Here is a 17839-nt window from a genome sequence, read left to right as displayed (position 1 = left end):
TCCAACCCCTACCATTCTATGATTCTGTGAAAATCCTGAACAATGCTTTACTTCTTACAGAGACCTTGGGCTACTCAAGGAAGGCTCTTTAAATTCTCTCTGCATCAGCTAGTATTACATATGCTCAGAATCCACAAAGAGGCTGATGTGAACAATGTAAATCTTATGGTAATGTACATCTGCCTCATGACTGCAGTTCTCAAGGGCCTAACTACACCTCCTCATAGGTCTTGTCCAGGTTCTCTTACCCTGAAATAAAAAGGACAAAAAAGGCAGGAATAATATCACATATCAGAAATTAGAAAAAGATATTTCTAGTTCTTTAGAGCTATATGAAGATAGCATCATATAAATCATCTACAGTTTCCAACAATTAAGAGAATCCAAAGCCTACCAAGAATGCAAAAGAAGAGAAAAGCTTCACATAAAAGTCTCAGATTATTTAGTAGATTTCTCACTCTATTCAAAAAAACACTGCACAAAATTGAGCTACAGAATTTTTCTTTTTGTCTGAGCAGAACTCAGCTTTTACTTAAGGAGTGGTATGGAAAATTACTAATATGGACATTCTTACTTACATTAGAAAATAAAGCATTTTGATGAGACCTGTTAGTTGAGGCACAAACAGATTTTACCAAATCAGACTGAGAGCCTCTCTATTTGAACAAAGACTTTCTTCAGTGGGACTCCATCCGTTTTCTTTGGAAAGTGATGGTTCTTCTTACTTCGCCTCCAAATTGTGATCAGTCTCTTTAAACAATCCAAACTTAACACTGGAAATGGTATTAGTTAGCACGTTACCTTGCCATTGCTCCCCTGCCTGCGAATGAGCTCGTCTGGGATTCAGATAGGTGTCTCCCCTCCACAGAAACGACTCTCTGCAGTTCCGAAGATGCATCCTCACACAGTGAATGGGTTCTGCAAAAGCAAATATTTTTAAAATAATTCCATACAGCCTCCAGCAGACTTCACGCCATCTGATTCTTTCCCCCACAACATCAGAAAACAATGCAGTAAATTGTCCTCTTTCTAGTATTATGGCATACATTTGATAAACATAGAGCTAAGCCTATATTCCTACTTTTATGGAGCCATCCGACATGAAATGAAGTCAGTGGAGGCTCTGCCATCTGTTCCAGCAGGCTCAGAAGCCAATCCTTTACTGGTAGTACTACTGTGGTGCGCAGATACCCAGTTATAGGAACCATGTTTTCTACTCTAACACCTTTTGTAAGGCAGCTTTCCTTCAACAAGTGTTCTTCCCCAGGGGGCTTTAAAGCGACTGCCTACTGCTTTTTTCAGTGCTGTTCTCCTAGACATTGCTTGGGTTTAACAGTCTAGAATTTCTACGAGTGTGGTTCTTACTGATGACTCAAAGCAAATACACATCTCTTTTTGCTTTCACTCTTGCTTGGATTGAAAGGGAAAATGGTGATTTTTACAGTAGTTAGTCCTGAGCAGCACCACTGCTGTTCTTACCAGCCTGCTGCCGCCAGCTGCACAACTGCAGGCCTAATGCTGCTCACTTCGTAACTGAAGCTTCACCTGTTGCATAGCAAAACAGGCTACAGAGCTTCAGGGCTGCTCTGGCCACCACCAGATGAGGCACCTCGGGCTATTGCCACACATGGGAAACACTACAACAGCCCAGCTGCACACAAGTGCAGATAGTGATTATTACGTTAAGCTACGTGCAGTGTCTGCCAAGTCCTGTAAGTTCCCGTTATTTTAAGACTACTGTTAGCACTGAAATAATTAGCATTTGAGAAAAATAGATGAAATTTCAGCCTCATCTTTCAATAATGGAGTTTTGAAATGGACTTCACTGGAACCTGGGCTTTACCAGGACTCACTCTGGATATTTTTATAAGACTCCTAGGGCTTTCTCTGTGTTTTTCCTTCTTTAGTATTCACTTTTATAAGACTTTGTTGCATTCATTAAGGATCAATTTTTTCTGCCTTTGTAATGCAAAACAAAAATTCTCACGTGAGTCTGTTAATCTGTATTGCCAGGAAAACACTGACTTGCAGTATTTTTGCACAATACTTGCAGTATATTCAGAAGAACTGGCAATAGCATTTTGAATGCCCACAAAACGATAATTAGCAACTCAATTTTGCATGTACTCACAGCTGAGAAACTGACAAACAGAGAATTAAGAGTTTATTATTTCTACACAAAGAACCATGCTAAAAAAAGATAGGTCCTGCCACTGCCAGAATTCTCAACTTGTTAACTGTCGTCTTCTTCTCTTCTTATTAGGAGACACCAATAGACACTGCTTAGTATTGAAAAACTTTTGTAACTTAGTTTATGTTGTGGGTGCTGAAAATATTGTGGATGCCAAAGTTTGCATGGCTTCTAGGGGAGAATGAACAAACTCATGGAACAGAAATCTGTTATGGATTACCAGGTACACAGGGCCAGCATTCAGCTCAAGAAACCTCCTGAGCTGAATGCTGGGAGAGTATTAGAGGAAAGTGTGTTGCAGATACTTGCAGTTTGCCTGCTTTTTCTTTTTCCTGGAGCATCTGCCTACAGACCTGCTGGAGAAAGGATACAGGACTAGTCAGTCTTTTAGACTGCACTGCTATGGCTGGTTTTAAGTCCTTTTATTCCCTTTTACAGAAAAATAGACATTTTGTGTGATCTTAGACAGCAATAAATTCTAATATTGCTACTTCTGTTCTTAATTACCAATTATTACTATATTTGAGTCCTGAAAATACATTTTTAAAAGAAGATAGTGGGAATCCTTAGAAAATCATTTCAAGTGTCACAATTCAGATGTGAAAAAAAAATGTATTTTGCAGAATTAGATAGACTTTCATGGAAGCTTAAGCCACTATCTTTTATTTCACATTTGGATAGCTTAGAAGTTTGTGTTCAATCAGTCACTTATATAACGAAGGGTATCACACTAACTCAACTGCTTTTACTGACTGTATATCAAGTTGTTATATTTGCTCTAAATGTAGGTAATTAAATGTAAAGGTCACGAAAGAAAGTAGTGCGGAATAATACAGAAAACAAAGTAAACATGAATTAAAATACTTCAGGTATCCTTCCAAGTAGAATTTAAAAAAAAAAAAAGATTGTCAGAGCGCATTCTTTATCAGTCTAAGAAAACCCTACAGCGAGGTCAGGCCCAGGAAATCAGGCCAATGAGGCCTTTTCAGAAGTCGCGGGGGGGAGCTCTATTTCAATTTTATTAGCCTCTATAAGCACACTGAAATACAATGAACACTATGTGATGTTCTATTGTGATATAACTGTGCTGGTTTATCAGTGAGAACAAGAGCCAAGCAGGAGTTGAAAATTGCTATCCAAAATGCACTGTTAACTAACCTTCTCATTTCTGTGTTGTAAACTTGTTTTAGTCCCAGTCTCTTTTATTACCAACATTTCTGTGCTTGGGCATCTGCTGACCATAAATAAAATGCTAAGAATGAAGAGCTCAGCTTCATTTTGGGTCAATGCCTGAGAAGGTAATGCAGAATAGTGTGGAGATAGCTGAGCGAGCTCTAAACGAGCTATATCAGGTACCAAAAGCAATACTGTCCTACTACACTTTATCAGCTGAGAGTTATACTTGCTAAGTACATCATCTGTTAAGTGCTTCGTGTGCATGATCATCACCTCCATACTCTCAGCAGCGTGGAAAGCTGTGCTCCACTGTCCCTGCACAGGCTCATCATATTTTGTACATCTGTTACACTGAGAGTTATATCAACTGTCTGTCCTCTTGCCAACAGTAGCTACAGAGTGGTCAATGGCACCCTCTTAAACCCAATGTTTTCAATCCAGAGTATGGCTTTTGGTGTCTGGAGCCAGAAGTATGTTGAAGAAATGTTTTAATCCAGGTGAAAGAAAATGGCATGCTTGATGTGACCTGATCTGAACGCCTTCCAATGTGATGCAGAGTCCCATAAAACAAATCAGAATTTCATATTACTTAAATTACTCTCTGGTCAGTGCCTTACCAATAAGTGGTCAGACACACTCACTAAAAAATTTGTATTCTCTACGGAAAAAAAGCCAAAACTCTCAGACTCAACTGGTAGAGTCAAACTGGGAGGATTATGGATTTAACTAGTGAAATTTTTAAGGCTATATTTTTATTTTGGTTGCTTGACTGTTTTTAAAAAACAATTTTCTCATTACTCTATACGTGCATCAAGAATTTCTATGATTAGGTTTATGTTATAAATAAATATTACAACTTGTAAATAAATTCAGGTTTACCTTACAAAAAAAAGTTATAGATGTAGCATGTGTAGACAACTCAGGAAAATCAAAATAATTTTGTGGAAAGAGTACTAAAATGCTTGCATTTCACTTTTTCAAAAACAGCTGATGTATATCTGCAACAGGATGAGAAAGCAATACACAAAGGACTCCACCAGGCAACTCTTCTGAAAGCACCTGTCCAATATTACACAGCAATCACAAAGATGTTCCACTTTAATTCACAGAAATGGAAACCAAAAAGGAAATCTAAAATGAACTCTTCCTTCCATTATTATAATTCCCTATTATAAAACTCTTATACTCATTCCTGACTTTCCTCAATCTTGTTCAGATAATACAAGGGGCCTTATTTGCCAGCTGGTTTTATACTGATGCAGAGGGACAGTTACAGATGAGGCTTTTGATGTAACACCCTCAATGCATGTGGCATAGTTTTTACTTTATTTTTACAAAGATGGACTCACTCCCATTTGGACTCCATGAGCTTGTTTGGTATATGCAGTGAAACAGTAACCACTGCCATTACTATCCAAACGTGTCACACGGTCTGAAATCAACATGAGAAGAGCATACGCCGTGTGCCAAGAAATAAAGAGCAGGTTACAAAGCAGAAACATCAGCAGATTATTATGCCTCCTCACTTTATGCTGAAAAATATTTTATTTCCACAGGTATACCACTGTCGCTATGTCTTAGAGAAAACTCACTGACACTGAGGTTTCTGCTCCATGCCTCTTCAGCTCTCTAAAGGCCAATTTATTCCCATGCTTTCAAGGTATCTAGCCAAGTAAGCTCTGGGAAGGATATTTACATCAGCACCTGCTCTATACCTGTCTCTTGCCTTGACTTCATTTGGCTCTAGATTTGCTCAAAGATCTTCAAGCAAACACTAGAAGACCATTTTCACCTAAAATGCATGCAAATAATCCAGAATTTTCATTTAATAGTAACTGTTTTGAAGTTGTGATCAGTTAAACAGGAATTGCTGAGGCCCTTTTGAGTAATGACGATGAGCCAGACTTGAAGGGCCGGATTTGGCTCCAGATGCAGTGACCTAAATTAGGTTTTCTAATATAAGCTGGGTATCTAAGTTCCCATTATAGTTCATTGCCATCTTAGGGCTTGATTCAGTGGCCTCAATATAGGAGCCCAGTACCATTTGGAATACCTCAAAATACTTTATCTGACCTCTCCAGGGCACACAGGTCTCACCTCATATCCACTAGCCCCAGTTAAATGCTTCAGATACTCTGTGGTATCTCAAATAGCTTTAAATGCCTATTTGAGGCAAATAAATACCTCTCATAATCGACACAGCCAAACGAGCCTGAAGAGCTATTCAACTTCAGGGTAAGGCGAACAGTTCCCTAAGCTCCACTGACTATTAGTACTGACTACATCTCTGACAACGACAGCAAGAACTTAGACACCTACTCACCTAAAGCCACTGAAATCCAGATGCCTGCAAGGCACAGCTGAATCCTACTTCCAACTTTTAGATAGCCAACCTGTGTCTATAAGCTAATGTGCTGCCTGTCTTATTTGAGCTGTTTTTATACAGAGGCTGGATTTTAAAAATGAAGATTTGTTTGGTATTTTTTGTTTTGGCATAACGGACTGACTTTATAGCACACTACTCTGTAAGAATACGGGCACATAAATCACCTACTCCAGCATAACTGAGAATGACAGTTTAAAGATCACCAGCAGCTTTCAGTTAACTGTTTCAGTGACTGCTTTTCCTTGATAATACCTCACTCCACAGCAGAAAAGCACTTAAGGAGATCCTTAGCATTAAGCATAAATTTAACACCCACTGACTTTAATGAGAACTAAGTAATGTGCTTAATTGCTTTGTTGAACTATAGCCAACAGGAGTCAGAGGAAGACAGAGGCAAAGGAGGAATGCTGCTGTTCTAGAAAACCTGTTTTTTTTCCAATGGCCAGAGTTGTATATTTTGCTACAAGGCAAAGAAGGGCTAAAATTCTGGACTGGATCTATTCTGTGGTACAGACATATTCAAAAACAAATCTGAATTTTAAAAAAATGCGTATCAGAATTCTTTGAGTGGTATTGCAAAGGTACTGTATATACTTACTGGAAATCACTTCAGCAATCCAAAATCTTAAATATGAGATCTCTTTTTGCAGAGTAAGATTGTATTGTTTTACTCATCTATGAACTCCTATAATTAATGCTAATAACAGCAAACTTTCTTTTAAAAAATGGCTCTTCAAGACCATCTTCATCATGATAAAGTGCAATTCATATTTCAGTCCCTCTAGCTGTCATAAGCAAGTCATTGCCTCTGAAACTGCAGACAACTGCAGTGATTTAATTTCACATTTAAACCTTTATAACAATGCTCTCGCATCCCTGCCAGTAATTGCATTCTGTGAGCTGTCAATCTCTGATACCCTATACAAAAAGGACATTAAAAAAAAATAATGGAAGAGGGTCGTTTTGATCTGTGTTTCCCCTGTTTCTGAGATATCACTGTAAATGGAGACAAAGGGACACAGCTCTTGCAAATCTCCCTAAGGAGACCATGGCGTAGTATAACTAAGTCAAGCAAGCCATACTGTGCAGAATAAAAGCGGCTCCATTTTCACTAGCACAGGTACACCTACATGACGGAAAGTATCATGTAAGCAAAGCAGAAAGAAAAAAAGGACCAATTCAAACGGGACAGGGGTGATCCATACTAGATGCTAAGGGCATGCAATCCAAAGCTATCATAACGCAGGCAGTCCTGTCAGCCCAGCAGGATTTTGAGTGCTCTAGCCTGGGTACACATTTGAACAGCAAGAGACAGTCTGACAAGGTCCATGTAGTGGAGGTGCTTGACCGTGACAAGCCAAAAGCAGAACACTTTTTCCAGCATGTACAGGTGCTGTGGATCATCAGACCCTTTCCTGCAGGCCCAGCAGGGTTTGCCCAGACTAGACAAATGACTGGTACTGTGAAAAAAATATAAGGGCAAGCACACTGGCACATTTTAAACAGCCACTTTAAAACTATGAAAACAGAAAAAAGTGAGTGTAAAGAAACAGTTACAAGTCCACTGTACAGTGAGAGGCTCTGAAAAGCCAGTACAAAAAGCCAATATTCTTTATACACTACAAATGCTCCCTATCACAGGAACCAGGCGATTTGCAGAGGCTACCTTTAAAAAAAACTTCCTGAGGCTTTTCACTGCATGGCGCTGGGAGGATCCCCTTTTCTCCAAATCCCACAGACTGGGGGAAGTACAGACTCTGCTATCTGCATGGTGACCTGAGAAAGAGGTTTCTCCTTAAGGAGTTGGTATAATTCCCACTGATGTGAAAACGGGGTTTATTCCTGAGATTCTGGTTCCAAAACCACAAGCCATGACAACTTTCCTGTTGCTGTCCCTTCTGTATTTTGGATATATATTGTTAAGTCATTTAAGTGCACTGGGTCAACAATATCATGATACAACACTCCCGTAATCCAGAGCTAGAGGAGTGCCACAAATTGTGCAGCAATCTGTCCTCTTGACTGTGATGAAAGGAATATATTACCTGATACAGCCATTTGCAATCCTTTCAATATCTTCATCGGTAGTTCTGACGGACAGTCCGTGCATACCAGGGTAGGAGTGCTGGGTGTTGATTTTTGCCATTTTGCTTTACATATCAACATCTAAATGACAGCTGAAACGGGGAGGGGGGGGGGGGAAAAACATTTTGTGAAGGCTGCAAAAGAAATGTCCTCAGTTCTTAAAGAGAGTGATTTATTAAAACAGTGGAACAGGAAAAAGCAAATCCAACCATGTAAAGAGTAGCCAGCGGTATTGACACACACAATATGATACCTGTTTCTTGATTTATTTGCACTAGACAGAAAAAAGTGCTAGTAAAAGTATAACAAAGAAAATTCACTGTGACCAAAGAAAAAGGTTATATGATGCTATATTCTTTTTAGTCTCTGGACTTTCTGAATCCCTACACTGTCGTACCTATTACCCATAGTGAAACTGCATTTAAAATCTCATTAAAAGAAGATTACAGTTAGAAAGCCAACCAAAAAAAGCTAGGTAATACACGTGCTAGGACAACCCATTCCACTTTAAGTCGATCCCCTTATGCTAATTTTATAATGAAGTATTTTATTCTGAAAATGCATATTAACCAAGCAGATAATTAATGAAATGTACCCCTCAGCTTAATATATGCTATACATTAATTCTGTATTATCTAAACTCTGCATTAAACAGATTCTAGGTTTTTTCCCATTTATTTCCAGATGTCATTTTTGTTATAACGCTTCAAGACAAGCTCTGCTAAGATATCTAGCAGCCCAGCTCCTATAAGATTTAGGAAATTCACCTAAATTCCTTTCCAGATTTGGCCTTCGATGCCTTAGCAACATTTGGAAGTCAAATTCATACCACATCTATCCCTGCTCAATAGGTTTTAAGACTCAAGACAAATGCCTCTACAAAAAAGGGACAGAAAGACTGTCAGTGAAAGTTTTGAATTTTGAATATTTTTTTTTAAGCTTTGAGACTCCATTCAGGAACCCTTTTTGTTTAAGATACAACTAGAGTGAAATTCTCTTGGGATCATTCGACCACCTCAGACCATCTACTGTCCCTTTTTCACCTGTAATCCTCTGTCTCATTAACCACACAACATTCTGTTTTAGCAGCAAATGAAATAGAGATGTTACAGAAAATAACATTCTGCCCTGAATTATTCCTGAAGCAAAGCCCACAATCCGTGATTAGGTCTATGTTATGCATTCAGTTTCTTAAAAACCAGATACTTGATTTACCCTCCACTTAATTCCCAGAGAACTAAAGGGAAGCCTATATAACCTTCAAAATTATTTAATATATTTCAAAATATAAAATAGATTGATTTTTGGATCCAGAAGTAATGAAATTAGTCTACAAATAGCCCTCAGTGCAATCTAATTGATGTATAATTGTGTCTCATCTTAAACTGACCTCTGTACATGCTGCTTAACTTAAACTTTATTGGGGAAAAAAATAGGCATTTCTATAACACATTGATATATTTAAAAAACAAAAGGGTCTTTCAACCCACTCTCAGATCTGAATGTTCACTCAGAAGAATTCATTCCTAAACTGCAGATAATTTATGCTAAAAACATGACTACATACGAAAATGTTAACCACAACAGTCTCATAAAAGGAATCGATTGCCTGTTCAAAAAACATCTGCCAAATTACTTCTATGTTTCTGTTAATGTATACCCATCATAAATATCAGTGAATATGATTTCTTTTAGAATGATTCAGCCTCTCGGACACAAACATTGTTATTAATAAATTAACCAGCAAAATGAATGGGTTTTAAAATAAGTATGACGCCAAAAATATTTCATTTCCAGGAAAATTTTTCATAAACCACTTTTTAGTTATAATTACCGCTTCCATTACCTTCTTTGTTACACAGAATTAGATAGATGACATGCAATAGTGCTTTGGTGATTAGAACATTTATTTTGCCGTAACAGTGAGTATTAAGGTAACTCCCATTTCTCATATATAAATTTGAACCTAATTGAAGGTAAGAAGAAAATGTGTTTTTTCTTCTGTTACTACCAATTTTTTCGAAGTTCAGCCTGCCAAAATCTGCAAAAGTAGCCTACAACTCACACTCTGCCTCACTGCCCAGGTTCCAAGACTTGAAGTTACAATGGGAGGCTACAAGGCAATAGCCAGGGTGTCACAGCCACTGCATTTAAAAACAGAGCAGCATGCTTCCGCTGAGAAATTGTTATGCACGTACATAAAGTAAGGCACAGTAGCAAATTGCTTCTTCCTACCAACAGTTGCTCTTGCTACCTATTTCATTTCCACTGCTTTGAGCTATACTAAGTCTCACGAAAGACAACTTTTAAGAGTGAAGTGGCATGAGCTGCTTGGATTTCACTGCTCCATATAGTCCCTCCTCTCCTTTAAAGGTCAACCAAATAATGTTGTGGGTTTTTTTAAAATCACAATAGAGCTCTCTATCACATCAGGGAAGGGAGGTGCAAACTGTCACTCTTCCACTGAACACCATCATGTATTCCCCATGTACCCCCATTAAACTTCCACTTTATTCTAGTTCAAGGTTTTAAAAGCCTGATGGTGGGAAAACCAGAATGATTCATAAGTAACAAAGCATTAACTTGTTTCTAAGGATGTATTTCAAACACAAAGCTAGCACTGAGTTAAGATCTTGACTAGTTCTGCCACCTAACACAACAACAACCCTGTAATTAGTTCTGGTAATTCACAACTAGACTGATGTCTATTTACAACACTACTTAAGAGTTGCCTGGTTTATAATCTCCAACAAAAGAAATAACTTTTTTAAAGCAATAGAAGTATGACATAATAAAAATCTTTTGAGGTCTAGGGGTGACACTACCAACATGTAGTATCTCACTCAAAAGACACATTGCTTTTGAACCTGGAGAGTAGTGAACAACACCTTTCTACATTTCAAACACTGCAGGTGGCTTTTCAGACCTGTCATTTCTGCATCACCTCCTGAAAGTTTGGTTAAAAACCATTAAGTACAGTATTTCTGTAAACTTCAAACTGAAACGGTGTCTCCAGAGGTTACTAATCTCCTGAAATCAGACATTACTAGCCTGGAATTAGACACTACTAGTAGACACTGGAATTAGATATTCATAATCTCCTGGAACGGTTTGCGTTGCCAGTGGAGCACTGAATACAGAAAACAGTTGTATATCTTATTTAGACCCCCCAAAAGCTATCCTAGAGGTCTTTTCCAACCTTAATGAGTCTATGATTCTATAAAAAAACAAAGCAAGTAATAGGATATGAAACCAAACACTATTTTGGATGAAAAACTAACTTCTTAGAAGACAGAAAGCAAGAACAGAATTAAAGTCACCTTCACCGCTGCAGAAATTTAAGAACAATATTCCCAGGGTTCCATAGGAAAACCTCTCATTAACGATGCTGATGAAAAGAAGGAGCAGTGAGACAAGAAATTGTCAGGATGGCAAAAAGCACTGTGGGCAAGGAGTTTCAGGGTGAGCCCCATCAGCTAGATTAAGTTCTCAATTTGATGGCTAGTGATGTGCAATGGAAATCAATGAATACCGGTGAAAAGCATGTAAACTACTACCTTATATGCTTCCAAATTAAGAGTATGCTCTCAGAGAGGGAACTTGAACACTACATATGTACAGCTCAGTGAAATGCCCTGCTCAATGTGGGGCAGGCTTGCTGGCACAACAGCTAACGAGGTGAAGGGATGTATACATGGAAAGTGTTAAGGACACAAAGAACATTAAAACTGCTCCACGAAACAACAGTGCGGACTTATATGGAAAACTACTGGTCCTCCTCTTAAACAGAAAGATACTGCAGAATAAAAGCACGGCAAGAATGATCAAGGACATAGAAATGGGAGAAAAAGGAAAAATGGGGCAAAGAATAAGAAGCTATAAAATAAAAATATTTAGGCTAAATTTGAGCTCATTTCAGAGCCCTACAGTGATTTCAGCTATAAAATCCAAATTCAATATACCATGTGGTCTGAACTCTTATTCTGCACTAGACTGGAGGAAAGGAGGAGGGAAAAATTTCACAGAAAAACTATTAAGCAATAAAATACATTAATATAGTTTTTGAAGGAGGTAGGGAGAGTGGATGAAGGTTCATTATTAAATTGTGCCATGCATACCCAGCTGTGGTAGAGAGCAACAGAACATGGGACTGGTAAAAAAAAATAACGCAAAAATTTGGTGAGACCTCCTGAAGCAACACGGTTTGGCGCTACATGAAGCACATAAAATTCTGACTAATTACTGGCTATCGGATATAGAAGAAATATTTGTTCCTTCTAGGCCTCCGAGGTTCATAATGATAAATGTGTTCAGCCGTCTAGGGAGGAGATCAGCGTTTCAAAAACCTGGCAAGCAACTGACTAGAGAGCAGCTTAAAACAAGCATGGAGCTATCAGGAGTCATTCAGCAGGAAAACACTGCAGAGGTGGAGGAGTCTGCAAACACCTTTTGCAGGGCCGCAGACAGACAGCACCAGCTAGATGGGATCTACAATCCTGAAACTGCCACTAAAAGCTGGTGCTTACAAGACAGTTTTAAGAACTGAGAGGAGCTCAGCTTTGTATTTAAAAACACAGTTGTTAACGGCAGTGTGGTGGCTTGGCCTTGGCTGGCTGCCAGACACCCACCCAGCCGCTCTCTCACTCCCCCTCCTCAGCAGGCCAGGGGGAGAAAGTAAGATGGGAAAGCTCATGGGTCGAGATAAAGACACTTACCAATTATGATCACAGGCAAAACAGACTTGAATTGCGGAAAAATAATTTAATTTATTGCCACTTAAAATAGAGTTGGATGGTGAGAAGCAAAGACAAAAACACCTCTCCCCCTTTTTTTCTTCCCCAGATTCAACTTCACTCCTACATTCCCAACTCCTCCGCCCAGCAGCACAAGGGGTGGGGAATGGGGGCTGCGGTCAGTCCATAATGGTTCCTCTCTGCTGCTCCTTCCTCCTCACACCGTTCCCCAGCTCCAGCATGGGTCCTTCCCACAGGCTGCAGTCCTTCAAATACTGCTCCAGTGTGGATCCACTGCATGGGCTGCAGTCCTTCAGGATAAACCAGCTCCACATGGGTCCTCCATGGGCCACAGTTCCTGTCCGCAGAACCTGTTCCTGCACGGGCTCCTCTCCACTGGTTGCAGTTTCCTTCAGGAGATATCTACTTGCACTACTGCAGGGTCCTCCACAGTGGATATCTACTCCAGCATGGTCCCTGCCACAGGCTGCAGGGGAATCTCTGCTCTGGTGCCTGGAACAACACCTCCCCTCCTCCTTCTTCTCTGACCTTGGTGTCTGTAGAGCTGTTTCTCACACTTTTTTTCCCTCCCCCCTCACACACCGCTTGTGTGGTGTCCTTTCTAAAAGACATTTTCCCCAAGGTGCGACCATCGTGGCTGCGGGGCTCAGCCATGCCCTGCAGTGGGGCTGCTGGAGCCAGCTGGGATTGGCCATGTCCAGCACAGGGCAGCCCCTGCCTCTCCTCACAGAGGCCACCCTGCCACCCCCCCGTTCCCCACCAGCCCCTGGGCACCCAATGCAAGTAGGTATCTGCCCTTTATAAAATATCTGTTATCTTTGAAGTACACTCTCTGCTCTGAATATTTAAAGTTAGTAATTACACTGAGGGTAAAACTTGATTACCTGAAGGCTGATAAGTCTGATAAATCCATGTTAGGCACTTAAAACTGGTATATAGCTCACAAACGATTTAACGAGACAGACAGATAGGTAGATAGTCCTCTGAGCCTGAATCTAGTTACCCAGTTTTAGGCAACCAAATCAGAGAACTGGATGCTTAAAGTATCCTTGTAATTTTTAATATTTAATATCAGAACAGCTGCAGGAATGCCTGTGTTCAGCACCCACTGCAATCTGGATATAGTCAAGGCCTTTGGGCAGCTTCATAGCCTGGGTTTCAGACAATTTTGCACACACTCAGCTGCAAAAAAAACCTAACACACCAGCATACATTTAAATATGACAAATTATATAAATTTAGGAAGTTGTTGGCTACCAGTTAAGCCACCAAAATGAACTGTGTAGCCTGTCAAAATCATCCAATAATGCATATTGTTTAAACATCCATGAAAGAAGTTTGAATTACTATAGTCTACCTCTCAAGAGTACTGAGAGTTCACGTTTGGGCTACTCTAGCAGTTCCCCTTTTGGGCAGAACATGTTAAGTCACCCTTAATTCAAAATTGTTAACCAAACAAAGATTAATACTTCTGCTATGAAGCAATAGTAGTTGTTTATCAAGTAATGACAGCGGATCAAATTGTTTATACCACCACTTAATATTCTTAAATCTTATTTATTTAGATTAAAAGGACTACAGACAGAAAATATGGCAGAATTCAAAAAAACAGCTTTTCAAGGTGAAATGTATATCACTGTCATAAAGGAAAAGGTGGCTTTACGTATGATTTTATAATGGATCTTATATATTTGTCTATTTGGTAATACACTGTTGCTCTTGAGGCTGTCAACAACTTTTTACTTATTACTGTGGAAGCAGCGATAAGCTGCATAGGATCACTTACATTATTTTAGTTAAGACACGTTCCAAATCCTCATACAGCCTCTCAGGTTCAACCCTGGTAAGTCCTTGGGATTTATTTTGGGGTTTGACCTCCACCTACCTGATCCTTGTTATATCACTTCATAATAGTCATAGTTCAGCTGTATGTTATGTATATTGTATACGATATATGTGACAGCCTGCAGTTCCAATGCGTCAACCACTACAGGCAACGATCAGACTTCAAAGTCTGGACGCTGGACCTTTAAGCAACTATGCAATTTGAAGACAAAGTACAACGTTTTTCTTCAATGATTTGGAGGTTTGTAAATTAACCTGCAGATTTATCTCTGGCACACTCTCATGCAAATCAGCTTTGTATAAAGGATACTGGATGAAGCCCAAGGGCTCGAAAAAAATAATAAGCCGGCTGCACCACCTAACCCTCATGAATCATTATACATAAAAGTTTAAATCAACAATTTTTAAATCCTGTGACCTTTTTTAAGAGTACACTTTTCAAATTTTATTACTCTCTGCTACATCATATTGCATTTTCCATAGTCTGTGGGCACTGATATCTCTTGAAAAGGCACGTAATTAATATGCATAGCCTAATAACCTCAGCACTAAAGATCTGTCAAACCTCTCACAGGTACTCCAGATGTGCATATACTACACACAACACTGCATATTCATATACATATAATTTATATTTTTAGAATGAAATGCATATGATTATCCTTGGTCCATCTGATGATTGAGGCCCTGCTACCTTGTAGTAATAAAATAATCTTTAAACTAGATGGAATTATTTTGGATTCTTCTTATATGTATCAATTCTTCTACATCTGTGAATTATTAGTAACACTGTTCAATTTTCTAAAATTTACTAATTTTTTTTGCAGCCCATTTGCTATGAACTTTTTTTTTTTTAAGACTGGAAACTGTTCAGGAAGAACCAGCTGTATATATTGAACATAACATTGTAAATTAAACCACAGTAAATTATAACTTACAGTTGACTGGACATCCAAGTCACATCATGTTGTTTCTGTCACTAGTATGGGTTAACATGACACAGGCATCCATGTTTCTATACAGAAAATAAGCTCTGTACAAGGCTTCTGCAACCACTGTCTAAAATTTACCGTTTCTGCCAATATCTCTGTCAGTGCATACATTTGCCGAGGTAACTCTTAAAAGTGAAGATAGCAAGGTTATGAGTACAGGTGAAACACTGCAGGTTTACATTTCTGAACAGGTATCTGTAAAATATATATGTTTAGATGTGTGCACGTGCACGCACATAAGCATTACCCATTCAAATCCACTCCCTGCCCACTTCATGTAACCTATTACAGCCATCCCTTTCGGCTAGGGAAGGAAGACAGGAGAGGTAATCTGTGTCACGTTTCACATGCTGTAACAAGGCATTCGACAGAAGAGGATTTAAGAGACGCTAATGAAAAGAGATGGCAACATTGGAGAAGGCTGCAGGATAACGTGCTGAACCGAAATGACAGAGCTTGGGTGCAAATTGGATGACAAAGGCTGGGATGCGCAGAGGTATACAGAAGGCAAAGCTGAGAGACGCTGACAGGGAAGGATGGTGTATAATTTTTTAAAGTTGATGTGCTCTTTCCTCAAGTCATTTGCTGCTTGTTTACCATGACTACCCTTGCTGATTAGACATCTTGACAGTCCCATTACCATCTGCACCGTGCATTTTTCTAATCGGATGGTTTTAGCATGCATACTCAAAGAAAACAACATCAAAAATATCAGAGAAAAAAATAACGGTGCCAACTGAAGGCAAAGTTACGCTATTTCAAAAACTGTAACATCTGAAACTACAATTTACTCATTAACAACAACAAAAATGACAGATTTTAAATACAACAGTCCTCTTAGTACTTGCTTTGAACATAACAACTCTGAATCTGGAAAACAATTTAGAGTAAAAAGTGTCCACTCCTAACCACTCCCAACATTTACATTTAACATAATTTCTTCCAAAATTTAAAGTAACGTTCATGTCATTCTTCCTTGCCTTCTTTTGGCTTTTTCCTCTTAGCAAGGGAGTGGACCATGCATTAGAGAAAGACACTGATTATCGCCATTATTGCACCTTGCACATTTTTAGGTACACTACGGCCGGGTTTACACTACACAAGTTCTGCAAAATATGTCATATTGCTAAACACAAGGTCAATTTAGCAGGAGCACCAGGAATCCCAGGAAAGTGATTTCCTTTCACTGCTCTTGTAGTTATTTGCTAGCAATTTCTTTACACAAGGTTTGACAACCTCATGGTTGTACCACAGGCACCAGGGAGCAGTGAAGTTCGATCAAACTGGTAAAGCCAAGCCTCAGGCAACAGGAGCGCCTGACATCAGGTCATCATCGATCCTCAGTCATTGAGGAGCCTCTTTCTCAGGGATTCCCACTTCTGCACGAGTTTGTGTCCTGAATCCAATTTAATTGTGGATGCATGGATCTTTGTGTCAATTAATGAGAGGGAAGAGAGGAAGAGAGGAAGAGAGGAAGAGAGGAAGAGAGGAAGAGAGGAAGAGAGGAAGAGAGGAAGAGAGGAAGAGAGGAAGAGAGGAAGAGAGGAAGAGAGGAAGAGAGGAAGAGAGGAGCTTGTAAGTTATGTTTCCACTCCAAGCATTTGAGTTAAGGTTTAGAACCGTAGCCAGGTACAGCACAAGACCCCACTCTCACGGGCGTAACAGAAGCGGAGGCTTAACCGCCCCCTCTCCCAGACTCACCTTCCCGCGCTTTCCTCCGCACTATCCGAAGCCCGTCCGTCTGTCCGACCGCAGGCTCTTCCGGGCCGTTATCCTTAACCACCGCTGACAGGCAGCGCTGCCCTTCCCCGACGCCTTTCGCTCCTGGCGCCGCTCCCGGCCCGCGGCGCCGGGAACCACCGGCACCGGCAGCCCACCCCAGCCCTCCCCGGCAGCGGCAGCGGCGGCCCGGCCCGGCCCGGCGGGGGCGGCGGGGCACGGCCCGCGGCGGGCGCCCCTCACTCAGCGCGGCGCGGGCGGATTTACGGCCAAAACCCGCACGCCTAAGCCCGGCTCACCGGGAAAAGCCGCTCGAAGGGTTTTGCGATCCTATTAAGTTCTCCGAGAGGATCAAGACGTCAAAGCAGCTCGGCGGCCGCCCGGCACATTTCTCGCCACGCCGTGGGAAGTTGGGGAGCCCGCCGCGGGCAGAGCACGGGCCCCGCAGCACCGGGCGGCGGCACGGAAAGAGACGCGACCCTGCGGGGCGGCTCCCCCCCGACCCCGCGGGGCTCCCCGGCAGCGACCCAGGCCCCGGCCCCGAGGGCCCAGCTCAGTGCCTGCGGGGCGGAGCTGCGCCCGGCCGGGCGCTCGTCCCCTCCTCCATGGCAGGCGGGGGGCGGCGGGGTCGGAGCCAGCGCCTAACCCGCCTCGCCGTCAGCCCTTCTCGGGCAGCCGGCGCTCACCCCTC

The 17839-nt window shown here is 40.8% G+C and overlaps 1 protein-coding gene across 2 annotated transcripts in view; it reads right to left on the bottom strand.

Annotated features, from left to right (window-relative positions):
- Positions 1 to 17297, bottom strand: part of CNGA3 (cyclic nucleotide gated channel subunit alpha 3) — a 33761-nt gene extending 16464 nt beyond the window's left edge. For both annotated transcript variants that reach the window (XM_075093534.1, XM_075093525.1), the window contains exons 1-3: positions 17131 to 17297; positions 7799 to 7930; positions 802 to 918 (exon numbers count right to left, since the gene is read on the bottom strand). In XM_075093534.1, the coding sequence (XP_074949635.1) occupies positions 802 to 918; positions 7799 to 7899 (218 nt within the window). In that variant the 5' untranslated portion in view covers positions 7900 to 7930; positions 17131 to 17297. The remainder of the gene's footprint in view (positions 1 to 801; positions 919 to 7798; positions 7931 to 17130) is intronic.
- Between the last annotated feature and the right edge of the window lie 542 nt (positions 17298 to 17839).

The sequence above is a fragment of the Phalacrocorax aristotelis genome, chromosome 1 (assembly GCF_949628215.1).
Source record: "Phalacrocorax aristotelis chromosome 1, bGulAri2.1, whole genome shotgun sequence".
Lineage (NCBI taxonomy): Eukaryota > Metazoa > Chordata > Aves > Suliformes > Phalacrocoracidae > Phalacrocorax > Phalacrocorax aristotelis.
Note: the sequence above shows the minus strand (reverse complement) of the source record. Positions and strands in the feature narration are given on the sequence as shown.